At 38.8% G+C, this 14055-nt stretch overlaps 1 protein-coding gene across 1 annotated transcript in view; it reads left to right on the top strand.

Annotated features, from left to right (window-relative positions):
* The window catches only part of man1a2 (mannosidase, alpha, class 1A, member 2), a 161590-nt gene continuing 147535 nt past the window's right edge, over positions 1 to 14055 (top strand). The window contains exons 1-2 of the mRNA XM_059343553.1: positions 1 to 263; positions 1970 to 2500. Of these exons, the coding sequence (XP_059199536.1) occupies positions 2187 to 2500 (314 nt within the window). The 5' untranslated portion in view covers positions 1 to 263; positions 1970 to 2186. The remainder of the gene's footprint in view (positions 264 to 1969; positions 2501 to 14055) is intronic.

Raw genomic sequence — 14055 nt, 5'->3', positions numbered from 1 at the left:
GTCTGCCAGTCCGCCGCTGCAGCCCGACAGAGCGGCCACTCATCAACATCTCTCGGCGTCCGCGGAGCTTCTAACGCTATGTGGCTGTGAAGCTGCTGTTGCTGAAACCGAAAGCCTGGGGTTTTCTTTTCTTTCTCTTTTTTATTTACGACTGCGTGGACATTCGTGGACATGAGGACACCTGCCACGGCGGACACTTCTTCTTCCAAAAGGCGGACCGGGAATCCTGACTGGCACCGTTTTTCACCGAGCAAATGAGAAAGGTGGTGATGCAGCACACAAGAGACCGCCTCTGTCACTTCAGCTAACTAGCTAGCTACCCGTTAGCCACCTAGCCGGATAGCCTACAACAGGCTATAATCTAAGCTCAGTTAGCCACCCACTGGATGGTTAAAATGACAGCAGGCTTTAACACGTATTTCCGAATACTGTTATTCAGTATCTGCGTTTCTACCCCAGTATGGCCTGCCAGATTATTATCCGCTGTTCGTGTTTTCTGCTAGCCACGGTTAGCTGGATAAGTTAGCCGCTTGTTAGCCACATAGCATTTCGTATCGGCTAATCACCTCACACAGACTGGCACTGTGAGAATGAACTTGGTATTCTGTGTGGAGACATCGTAACTCCCATACAGACCCGATGGAAAACTAAAATATAAAATAGGCTCATATTTACAACATTAGACCCTCGACCCGTTGGGTATCTATACGGCTGCATATGTTGGTATTTAAAGGGGCTATTCGTTTGATTTCCATCCATCCCCCTTTTAAGGCAGTTCTTTCTACATACGCGGCCACACGGGGAATAAAGCCTGCGCCTTTTTCTTATACATCCACATGGGTATTTCCTATAAGGGGTTGGAGTTAAGATGCACAAGAGACGTGCATGCAGTGTATTTAGCTTGCATGTCCAGCCCCCTCTCGCAGAGGGGTTGCCACACAAACTGTGAATTGTCATTCTAGTCGACTCTGGTGGAGGATTTGTGATGTTCAGCGCTTTGTCATCCTTTTTGTCGTTTTATCACGATATATATTATGGCAGATAGCAAGCTATATAGCACTGCAATGCCATAAAATGGCAAGAAAAGAAAGCGGCATTCATTCTACAATGTTAGTTAATGGCAGAGATGCCAGTATGCGCAGTTAAAGTGAAGGTGGTGATGGTCTCATAGATATTGCACACATCTCTTGATACCTTAAGCCTCTAGAAAATATGTTTTTCTCATGGCCAGAGGATTAAGTGGTGTGTGTGTGAGTGTGTGAGAGAGAGAGAAAGAGAGAGTTCGAAAGAGGGAGAATCTGGGGTGTTTATTTTTTAAATGACATGTTATTAAATTCACCATGGCATATGAAAGGACTGTTTATTACTCTAATATTTCTGATTGATCGCTAGATATGTGACATATTCTTTATTTTTCACTATGCTATTCATCATAATTAAAATGTTCTAACAGTAAAATTCTGCTTTTACATTCACACATTAGTAATAATAATGTATTGATATAATATATTATAGTCTCATAGTATTTTTCAACATTGAGTACTTTTAATATTTTAGAGAATATAGTTGTGTACTTTAAGTAAATTTTTCAGATGCTCGACTTTGACTCACAACAGAGTTTTTTTTTACAGTGTGGTATTGGCAGTGATGGGAAGTACATTTCCTAAAATACTGTAAATTCAGCGATGAGAGTGCTTGTTGAGATGATACTATTGGTTAAAGGCAACAAGCTGCAAAGGTGAAGACATAACTAAAAGAAAGCATACAAAGGGTATTGTCTCTCATATCTTGACATATTCATATCTGTGTTGAGATAGGGTGGTTAAAAGGAAGTAGGAAAAGATCAGTTTCTTAAAAAATGGTGGCAAGTTTACGGTAAGTACGCTGTAGTTTGGTTTCTACAACTCACCATAACTCACCAACTCTGCATTCAGTGCTAATTCTTTCCCTCTGATGTCCTTTTTTTCAGAATCATCATGAACATTTGTCTGCTGACCAGTCACTCCTTTACTGAGGGACCTCTGCCCTTTTTGGTTTCTGGATTTATCAATACAGAGATGAGATAATAAAGTCAACGAGCTTGTTCATGCTGCTACAACAACACCTGTGGCACTTGTAAACCCACCCTACCCTGCCCCCCCTCTCCAACCCCTCCCCAAGATAAGTTCAAGTCAACAAGTCAAAACATGACGACACCGGCTCTCCTGCCGCTGTCAGGCCGCAGGATACCCACTCTGTCGCCGGGCGCCTCCTCTTTCCCGCACCACAGGGCCACGTTGAGGCTCTCAGAGAAGTTCATCCTCCTCCTCATTCTCAGTGCCTTCATAACCTTATGCTTTGGGGCCTTCTTCTTTCTCCCGGACAATTCCAAGCACAAGCGCTTTGACCTGGGCTTGGAGGATGTGCTCATCCCTCATATTGACTCGCCCAAAGAGGGGAAGCACGCCTCTGGACAGGTGGTCATACATGGACAGGGAGGACATGATGAGCACAGACACAGGTAAGGATGAGGCGTTTCTTTTCTATATCTGTACTTCCCTATCACAGCTTAAGAAGATGATCTTTTCTTATCAAGTTACATCACACTTGCAGGTATTTCCTCTAGGCCATGAAAGCAGGTGTACTGACACTCATCACTGCTGCAGCAGTGTGTTGTCACACCCAAGGGTGTTGCAGAGTTTGTAGGATGATACTCTCTCTCCTGAAGGTTTAGCTACACGTCAGCACCGGAGTTCCTTCTTCCTCCCTCTTCTTTTTCCTTTTCTGCAGCTGGGGTTGTTCTGAATACTCACCCTTTGTGTCTCCGTGGGGTGCAATTGTTTAAGTTCTTGTACAACAGAATTTTTTATCACCTTGGCCGCAATATTCTCACATTGTCCCACGGGCAGATGTGGTTGAACTTGATGATGTAGAACACATAGACTATTTGAAAAGCTTTAGTAACTGCTTAAACGGGCTTGGGAATTACTGCCCGCCATAAGCCAAATGCTGGTAAAATTTTGGCTGCAGCTTTTACATTTGTCGTTTAGTTTGTCCAGCCTCTTTGGCTGGTAGCCAGTCGTCGCTTTGAGGGTCTTTTCCCCCTTTTAAATCAAATTCAATTTTTGGCTACTCTAAATATCTTGTAGTATTTGAGAGCCACTGTGTTGGAAAATATCTTATTACCAAATGTTATTTTCAACTGACTTGAGTTTCTTTAAAGTGTGTTCTACTAGATTTACATTTTAATACATTTTTAGTTACTTACTGTAAGCCAGTAAATCAGCTCTGGGGGCTGTTTTGTAGTGTAAAAGCTAAGTTTAATTTTTTAGCATCTAACAAAATTTGAACTTCATATTTAGAATCCTGATGTGTTTGTTTATTTAAATAGCTGTTTATGTGTCAAGATTAACTGTTGAACAGTTACCACCAAAATAAAAATGCAGTTTTTATATTTTCAGATTAATTGCATTTTGAATGTCAGGTTTTTTGAGTGTTCAGAGCCTCTGTTAGTGCACTACCCACACAAGGAAAGATTTAAAAATAGTATTATTTTCTCTCTTGTTATGTATACAGTACCATTTGTTTGGCATAACCCATACATACATACACACACATATATATATATATATATATATATATCATTCTGAATTTATTTTGCAATGACAAAGTCTTAAGGCTGAAATAAAATGCAAACCCTAGGTGGAAAACATAATTTTATAGGTTAAGGTCTCCTCCATGCTTGTAGGAGGTCATTCGTTTTACTGAGTGCTGGGAGAGGTGTTAAAGCAATTTCTCAAACAGTTTCACAGTGGGTACCAATGAGTTTTGCCTCCTCGTCCCCTGTGCTTCCACTCATTTCTCCACCCTGAAAGCCTTCTAGAGCTCGGGATTCTGCCTGCTTGAAATCACGTAATTATTTTAGTCCAGCGACTCGGAAGGAGCAGACAGTATTGGGCTCAAGTGGTGCTGTGAGTCATAGCTGGAACCACAAGGGTTTTGTCAAACATAAAGGTAGGGGTCTTGGAGATGTTCATTCTTCTCCAGAGATGGCAGTTTATAGCAGGGATGGGAAGGGAGTCAGTGATGGAATACAGAAGCATTTGGAGCAAAACGTGACCAGGTTGCATTTCCGGGTGTTGGCTAGTGAAATGCTCACATACTCTGTCTGTTAAATCCCAGACAATTATTTTTTTTGCACACTTATGTGAGCGTTTGTTGTTCTTTCCAGAAGCCTCGATATTCATCTACATATACTGTACCAAAAGGATTTTTTATTGAGGTGTAGGGTCTCAGGTGCAGCTACAGATTTATTCCTCTAAATGGGTGTAATGTAATTAATTGTGAATTGTGAAAATAAGGTATGATGCACATGTATGACGTGCATTTATGAGCATGTTCATTCAATTCAGGTTTTCAAAAATTTTCAACAAAACATAACAAATATCCCAGCACATTCCTGATTGAATTAAAGAGTAATGGTCCAAACTGGCTTGTTAAAGTGGGATAAAAGAAGAAGCCACTGAGATGTCCCTGGGATGACAGTTTAAGGGCTCGAGGAGGCAGAATAAAACCTTTGAGATCTCTTTAAATTAGTTTTATGCAAATTCTCTTCTCGAAATGCTCCCTGTGCGTTTAACCTTACATAAGCATTCATGTGATGTGATATGTTTTTATTTTTTTCACCGCTTATAGCAGCTTATGGAAATTTGTTCAATTTGCTTTTTGTTATGGCTGCCTCAGCTGTTCTTAAAGTCATCATTGTGTGCTCCAGAGGACCAGGGTTCAAACAGCCCCCGGAAAATGAGGCGCGCTAGCATTTAAAGAGACCCTCAGGAGCACAGGCAGGCTCGTAATAATTTCACCTTTACTTTATTTGGCAACAGAAAAACCCCACAGAACCAGTTCTCTGTTCACAAGTTCACCCTGTTAATAGTCTTATAAAAGCTTTTGAGTGAGCAAAGGTTATTATTCTATTTTACTGTGGGCTAATCCATCTATGCTAGTTAATTCTTTAGATATAGACAATAATTAAAAATGCCCGAGAATATGATTAAAGAGCATTTCATACATCTGGCCTTTGCTGTTTGGCTGTATAATACTGTATTTTATTTTGCAATGGACCACATTTTTGTGCATTGAGACATTGGAGAAATTGTAAGCTGTACATTTGGGAACCAGTTGCATGTGCTTTGCTGTTTACTCTTGTTGATACAAGGCCTTAGTGTTGTGTCCTGTTCACAAGGATCCTGTGGCTCAGGCACAAAGGCTCACATCTTGATTTCTTCGAACATTTTATATACATATTTTTATTATGGTTGACACAATTGGACTATACTGTCCAATGTTTCTACCACAGTAGCTATCCTTGCATCATACTGTAATCTTTCATGATCTCATAATTCTCACTTGATCTTGAGAATCCAGCTACTTGCAAGTTACTTGATTTGGACAGATGTGACAGAGTGAGATTGTATATATACAGAGCAGGAGGAGGCATCCTGTTAAAGCCTGAAACATGTGAGATGATTTTTCTCAGGAACTGGAAAACTTCCATTCTGAAAGAATTGTATTTACATTTTTTTGAGTCTCTTCATTTTATTTTTTTATTTAAAGGACAGCATGGTTATTTTAAAATATTTCCTAATTGAATTCACAGAACAATTACTCTATCATGATAAAAAATGATATATACAGGGTAGGGGACTTTGGCCATATCACCTAGCCCCAAATTGCATAGAAAATACTTTATATCAGGCCTTCAGTTACACTATTTTTCAGCTACATGTTCACCCACTCACCTGTCCACATTTCCCCTTTTTTAAATATGTCTCTCTGTGACATTGTTGTCATAGCTGCTTGAAATATGATGTTGTCTGTTCTGTATCTGTGGTAAAGCTCTCTAAAAATGGTCTCCAGGAATTTTTGTTCTTTGTAGAAGTCACATGTAACATGAGCCTGCAAAGTGTTTATGGGTTTAACTGGTTTTACTAGAAGCTTTTGGGGCTGATAGATGATTTGACCTTTCAGCATTTTAACTACAAACAACCCATAATACAAAACTCTCTCGCAATACAAGAGCTGATTCTTTTACTCTGCGGGTTTGAATACATAAATAAATGTCATATCATATGATCCCCCACTTTTTCATTTCTAGAAAAAACATCCCATTTCTGGGCCTGTTAACAAAAGAACAGGTCACCAACTTGCGAACAAATATGTTTTACAAGTAGCTTTTTGTGCCATGTAGCTATACAGTAGTTTTAGTTTATATCGGGGATGTTTTAAGATGTACAATCAATGTTGAGGACACTAGTCCAATATAACAAAGGATTTTGGCATTTCGTATCAGCCCCTCAGACTTTTGGTCAACCACCCTTATTGAGAACAATTTTCTACTTGAGTATGACTGCCGGCTGAGTATTTCTCATAGACTGTATAAAATATGGACTTAGTCTCCGTGACGTCACCCATAGGGTTCTGACACAGTTGGAGGTACAGGAAGAGTACTGCTCGGATGAGTGCTGGAAAAGTGATCTTCTGTACAGAGAGATTATTGCTACTAGCTAGCCCTGCCTTGTCTCAGCCTCCTATGGGGTGGCAACAGAAGTCTCAGCATGATAGATCTCAAAGCCTCATTAAACCAAGCTAAAACTATCTGCATGGCTAGTTACGACAGGGGGTAAGTAGGGATCGATATGGATCACCCAGATGTAATATATAAATTCACTAGAAGGATTAGCAGTAATGTTTTGTCTAATTTGAACATAAGGAACATCCATTGTTGAATGCCTTAATTGGTTCAGTGGTTGTTGTTGAGGTTCACAGCAGGCAAGATTTTGATATCTATACAGTATCAGCAATCAGTCAAAGTTACACATGGGCAATATGTGGCTCCAGGGCCCTCATTATGTTGATAAAGCTTAAGGTGAATGACTACAATGTGTCTGTACTGCTATTTAACTCCATTACAAAATCGTACACTGTTTACATTGGACTAAAGACCTAAAGGTGACTTTTGCTCACCATCACCAAGTGATTGACTTGTGGCGTAACTAGGCCTTTAATAATGTAACACTGGCTACTCTAATGTATCTCAGTTACAATAATTTTGTTTTTTCTTCATTCGGTCATGCAGGTGTGTACCATGATACTGAGGTTTGAGTTGGCTACAGAAGTAAAAATGTAATATATAATAATGTGCCATGTGTTACATATTCATGTACTTTAAAGTAATTTAGCACTATGTTTCATGTTTCTATTCAAATACCCAATGTGTGGCTCTTCACTTACTTTATCTAGTTCAGTATGGCCCTCTGGAAATTTTTTCCCCACCCCATGATTAGGTAAAAATATGCTTATAGCTATTACAGAAGTTCAACAAGTTACTTAATCCATATTAAGCTACAGTTCTATTGTTGCTTTCTCCAACACAAGCACTTTATGTTTTGCCTGTTTTTGTACATTGGAACATAAAAGACACAATCTGTTCACAAGTAACTACGAGGTTGCTTAAATGTGACCTTATGTGTTATCAGACTGATGCATCATTCAGGATGGAGAGCCAGAATCCTATAGTCCACCATTTAAAAGGTCAACTGAAATGGGACACCTTGGGATGGCTGTCTGGAATGCTAGAAATCACTTGGTTTTAATGCCCTTGTCCAGCTCAAAAATACTGTGAGGCCGTTAATGATTCTGCCTGGGTTTTGTTTTGGTCTGACTCGAACAATAAAGGAGTAGCCAGGAGCAGTACTCTTCCTCTGAGAGGGGGGCAAGTTGACGTGTTGACAGAGGCAGTGACATTTCAGCAACAGAGCAGCCGCAGGCAGTCGGTACAGTGGCAATAAAAAAGGCGGAGGGAAAAAATCCCTTTTTATTATATGATCATCAGACATGTGAACATCAAGCATAATATTCAGTAAGAGAGGTAGCATAAATAATGATGCCACCACGTTAACAGGTAATGAATGGCTGAGGCTAGTGCAGGTTGAGAGACATTGAAAACGCATAGAAAGCAGGGCTGGGAAATAATTTGATATCATTATTGATTACCCACTTTTAGCAGAATTTTGGCAATATCACCATTTTTCAGGTGTTGTTGATGGAAGAAGCCTAGAGCTGAGACGATTAGTTGAAGCGACAGGAAAAACAATCAACAGCCATTTTGATAATTGATTGATAGTTTGAATAATTTTTCAAGCAAAATGACAAAAATGTACTTGTTCCAACTATTTAAAAAATTGGATTTACTGCTTTTTTCTGTTTTACATAATTGCATAATTAATATCTTTGGACTTCAAGTTGGACCAATACATGTATTTGTAGATGTCACCTTGGGCTATGAGAAATTGTGTTAAATAAATGATAAATGATAAATGATGATGAAAAGTTGCAGCCCTGTCTTTGCCAAAATATGATCCATCTATATTTTTTTTATTAGTGATTAAAATTCTTATCAACCAGCCTTACTACCTTACTAAAAAGTTGAAATGTTATATCAACCATTGTTTCTTGTATTATTTCTATTGTCCATTCAGACATTGATCAGCCAAATGAAGATCACTGAATTGTCCTATTCTGTCCAGGTTGGGAATGACAACATGAACATTCAGGCTGGGTACTTGCCAAAGTGTTCAGTAGGTTTGATAGGCATGCCATCTGCCACCAAAATGAATCAGAATTTGGCTTTGTAGTTGTGTTTTTTAGTGAATAAGTTAGTGCTGTGTATTCTTATGGAAAATGTAGATTGTGTGCTTTCTTTCACGGGCAGAGGGAAATATGTCGTTTCATTGTAATAAGGATTTTCTCTGCTGTGCAACTTGAGTTGGTATTTTATACAGCACTGAAGTGCCAGTTTTAGGATTCAGTCAGGATCGTCTTCACAACTGAGGGGAAAAGCGGCCTCTTGCAGTTCAGGGATTGCTTGAGTCAATACTGCAATATCCTGTTTTCTGAATGATTATTTGGCCCCATGGTCCAGTAAATATCAGATCATCTACCAGTGGCTCTTCAAGTGGATGAGTGAACTTGCCTCTGCATGTGCATGAATATGAACTGCTCATGCAAGATGTAATAGTTGCCACTCTGCTTTTTTTCCTCTCCTCCGTCTTAAAATGCTGCCTGAAAAATAATAAGATACAGATGGAGAGGCTTGTGTCTAGAAGGTTTGAGAGTAAACGTTGTGAAGACTATTCCCATCTCTCCTGAAGCTTTAAATTATTCCACTAAAAACCTCTGTACAAAGGTGTCAGTCTGTCTTTACCCACGTGTCCTAACCCCTGACATCAAATGACTCCCAACTCTTGGCTACTGGCAGTGGAAGCCCAGACCTCATGCTATTAGATGACCAATTTAAGAAAAATGGCTCCAAGCAGTGTGACATTTGATACTGGAAAGCAGCTAAAATAGTTTTTTTTTTTTTTTTTAAATAAAAAGCTGCTGGCACTTTTACTTTAGTAGGCAATTTGACAACACTGTCAGTGAACATTTCTGAGACAAGCGGAACCATTGATGATGACACTTTGGAGTCATTATATTAATGTGCTGCTGCAGTTTGAGTGCATCCAATGTTGGTGGCAAATACATCTGCCACTGTAGCATTTCTACATACATCAGTTCAAATATCTACAGTGGTAACCCGTCTTTTAGGTGTGTGCACTATGGTGTTGTTTGTTTGTTTCGTTTTTTTGTACTTGTGAGGAGAAGTGACTCATGTTATGTTCAAACACAGCCAAAGGTAGAGAAAAATGTACAAGCACAACCTTTTCACACTTCATCCCTCTCATAATGCAGTTTACTGCTGTGACCGCAAATAACCTGGTTTCAGCACTTATTGCCTTGCCAGTTATTGTTAGTGTTGTAGCGCCGTAGATTTGCTTTTGCGCTCTGATGCGGCCATAAATCAGCATCAAAGCCCCACAGATCATATTTAAGGCATGGGCCGACATCAAAGTGCACTTATTTATCATATTTAGTGTGATCTTGAATGTAATTTCTGTGTCTTCACGCTTCATTGGCCTGTCATCTGTAAAGTAAATCTCAAATGGGCCTTGTTTGTTTCTTGTTCGTGAATGCTTTAGTGTGTAAGAACCTCTGTGCTAATACAGCACACCGGCTTGTAAGTGCACCTCGCCCCATCACACACAAGCACACACACTGTTAGCTCAACCTGGAAATAATACCAAGGCATTTCAGTCGGTGCAGAGGGCTCATGAAACCATCCATACCAGTTGTTGATTCAGAGGGGCCATAGCATGAATGTATAAGAGAGGCTTTTCACACATCCATTGCCACTGTTGAGCTGTTTTCAATTTTTTGTCTAAAGCCAGGCTAAATGGGGCTGTATCAAGCTTGAGGTTGGATTTTTGTGAACCTTAAATGGAGTTTTTAAAGGATAACATCACTGCAATTTTAGCTTTGTCCCATCACTGATTGCTTTTAAAAAGAATAACCACAGCGGTGCATTTGCTCAGCTCAACTGCAGGTTTCTCTTCCATTCTGAAAAAAAGAGGGCACCTGTTATTTTCGAAAAATATGATTTAAAAAAATTATACTTTATCATACTGACCTATATCACATCATGTGATTGCTACAACCTCAAAAAACATCTCCAAAGCCACATTTGAAGTTCATTGTGCTGGCCATGAAACAAATATATATATTTTCCCCGCTGGGCTGGTAAATTATAAAACGGCTATGGCCTTTTTTTGCTGTTTACCTGCCAGATAGATTTTGAGAGTATAGACCTTCCAAATGATGTTTGGTTGCTCGCCCAAGTGGCTGGCAGGGTACTCTAAATTTCCAGCTGTGACAGGGACTTGGCATTGGGCAGTTTTTCTTTTCTCTTTCTGGTGTTGTTCCACTCTATTTTTCAAAAGTAGTGATTACTGCAGTAGTTTCTGACTTTCCCCCCAGTGTGTTGATTTCCATTAACTCAAACTTTGCCAAAAAATGCCCACAGACTTTAACTTGTTGGAGTCGAAACATCTAAATTATTAAGGAAGGTTTCACTTTAGTGGTATGACCTGACTTGGTGTATAGACCATATAGTGCATATGACATTTCAAAGCATAATTGAGTTTCAAACATTCAGCATCACATGCACTTCTAAGAGTGTAAAGGGTAATTATTAAAAGAGCAAAATAAATCACTATAACCGCAATGCCTTTTTTTATTTTACCAGTCCTTATTACGATGCCTATTTTAACTCTGTTCTGTTGGCTTCAGAGTTGATATCGGCACATACAGAATAAGATATCAATATAAATCCATCCTTCAGATCCATGTTCATAGTAATTGTACTAAGACTCATCCTAATTAATTTGTCTGTTGTCAGGAGATTTCATCTGGTACAGTTGGTATTAGAGCGAACAACCGGCAGAATGGCGAGTGGACTTCCATCAAGCATAATCTCCTCATTAACACTGCTGCTTTTTATCAGATCTGCTCTCTGTGTGTCTCATTTCCTCTTTCTTTTTCTTGTTTTGTTTCCATCTTTTTCATGTGATCATAATGTTGTTCTCTCTGTAGGGCACAGCTGCAGCCATTCACATTGGCTGAAGAGCTGTGTGTGTGTGTGTGTGTGTGTGTGTGTGTGTGTGTGTGTGTGTGTGTGTGTGTGTGTGTGTGTGTGTGTGTGTGTGTGTGTGTGTGTGTGTGTGTGTGTGTGTGTGTGTGTGTGTGTGTGTGTGTGTGTGTGTGTGTGTGTGTGTGTGTGTGTGTGTGTGTGTGTGTGTGTGTGTGTGTGTGTGTGTGTGTGTGTGTGTGTGTGTGTGTGTGTGTGTGTGTGTGTGTGTGTGTGATGGAGGAGATAGGGGGCACATCTTTGTTTGTTTGTGAATCAGGGTTTTTATTCAAGCTTACGTTTCAGAGGCGGTGCTGCGGCGCACAGGTTTTCATTCACTCTGATTTCATGCCAAAGGATGCAGTCTCTGGTTTCACTGAGTAGCCTTCATTGAGTAAAACAGGAGGAACAAGTCAGTGAAATCCCCTGTGGGAGTGTTCTGTTAAAACAAAAACACATGGTTTAAGACCTCTGTTGGGTATCAAACTATGATCAATACTGACTGAATTATGTATTTAACACAGAAAAATATTCAGTTTTCAAAGTTGGCATTGAATGTTAAGTTGTGTTCTAAGTCTTAGTATTATTTCACCAGATATCACGCAATTTAAATCACAAATAGTATGTTTTATTATGGTAATACAATGTACAGTGTTGGCCAAGCAGTTTGAATCATTGATGCATTTGCAAGATTGGCTTTCATCGTCGTTTTCATTTTTGATCATGAAAACTTGATATTAAAAAAAGAAGTAATATTTTGACATATTCAACCATACTAAGTCCCCCCTACGAGTAAGGGTGTGCTGATCTATGATCATCAAGGTATCACTGTTAGGCCAATGTTTTTGGGCCATCGCAATAATTTTAACATAAATGTCCTTGTTTTAAATGTAACTATTTGCCAGAATAATATAACTAGACTCTTAACCCTATATAAGGACTATGCACTCCTTATTCCTCATTCAAGGAGTAATTGCAGAAAATGTGTTTTTGACTTCATGTTGCCCACCCAGGGCTATAATTAAGAAGACTAAAAACATAAGAACTGAGAGAAGAAACATAACCAAGCGTATGACAAAGCTCTTGTGTAAAATGCAATGTTTTTGCTGCAGTAGCCTTTTATCAGAGTTCAGATGAGCTCACTAGTCACTTTAATGGACAACCGATCATCATTTAGGGGATGTTTTGGTTTGAAATAAATTATCACTGGGGCCTCAATTAATTAAAGTGTAAAAATCACGTTTTTATTGTATCATACATTATTGTACCTTATTGTGTTTATACTGTGTTATTTTTTTATGGGAACACTGGCATACCTCTTATCTACTACTGCACAAGGGCGGAATTCTCTGTTTAGTCAGACCTTCAGTCAACAGTACAACAGTGAATTTTTCGTACGACATAAAATTCCTAATAAAATTCCCACAAAAAACATCTGGTTGAAATTTGTAAATTTAAATATTTATATGTGCAGCATAAAGAAGATGTTGTTTTTTATATAAACTGATACAAATAAGGATGCAATACAGCCATTGTTTTTGGTGAATTTGAGTTTGTTTGATACAAGCACAGCCTGTATGTTTGACTGTATTACCTGACATTTATAAAATAATGAGACACAAAGTGACCCAGGCCAGAGTGGAGGGAGCAGGAAAATGTCAGTACTGCATCATTATGTCTCCTTTAGGACATCCTTTCTGATAGCTGTATGTGTTGTTGTGTGGGCTTGTCACATTTCATTATCCGCGGTTAGTCACAAGGTCGTGCCATATTTTCCACACACCGAAGAGGAGATTAGATGTCAGCTGTAAGTTTAAAAAAAAAAAAAGATAAATCAAAAGCCATATCAGGAAAAATAGACACATGATACATGCTACTGTGCTGCTTCTTTTGTGTAACAGAAAATTGTGAAAAAAAGTACTGTTTCCAGACAAAGAGAATATGATCAGAATAATCTGTGTGGTAACATTATGGGGTTGTGTTTCACAATATCATCCCTTTATAAAATGGTAGTCTTAAGAAGGTAACTAGCACATTTGATTATTCCCAAAGAACAATAGAGGAAAAATAACACAACAATCCCTTAATCAAGCATTTTGGATACAGTATTTATCTCTGGACAAGTGTTTTATTTTCCTTATTTAATTGAATTAATTTTTAAACACTCAGCAGAGTGGTAATGTAAGTGCAGGTTTGTCATGCATCTGAAGACTTTTTCTGAATAGTGATTAGCAATACAGTTTTATCAGCTCTATATATTATTTATTTTGCCATGAAACTTTTTAAATAAATAAAGAATGTGATTTAAAATGACAACCAAAAAAAGATCAATTTAGGACAAATAAATGTAAGAACAAGAACGTTGGAGACTATATAAATAAAAGTAAATAAACTATGAGCTTGAGACTCACATGACCAGTATCAGCAGAAACCACAGCCCTGTAATGGATTTTAGCTGGATTTCCTGACTGAATAAGATCATTATTTTAAACAAGGGGGTTCTACAACCA

Source organism: Centropristis striata, chromosome 10 (genome assembly GCF_030273125.1).
Source record: "Centropristis striata isolate RG_2023a ecotype Rhode Island chromosome 10, C.striata_1.0, whole genome shotgun sequence".
Classification (NCBI taxonomy): domain Eukaryota; kingdom Metazoa; phylum Chordata; class Actinopteri; order Perciformes; family Serranidae; genus Centropristis; species Centropristis striata.
This window is presented reverse-complemented; position numbering and strand designations above follow the sequence as displayed.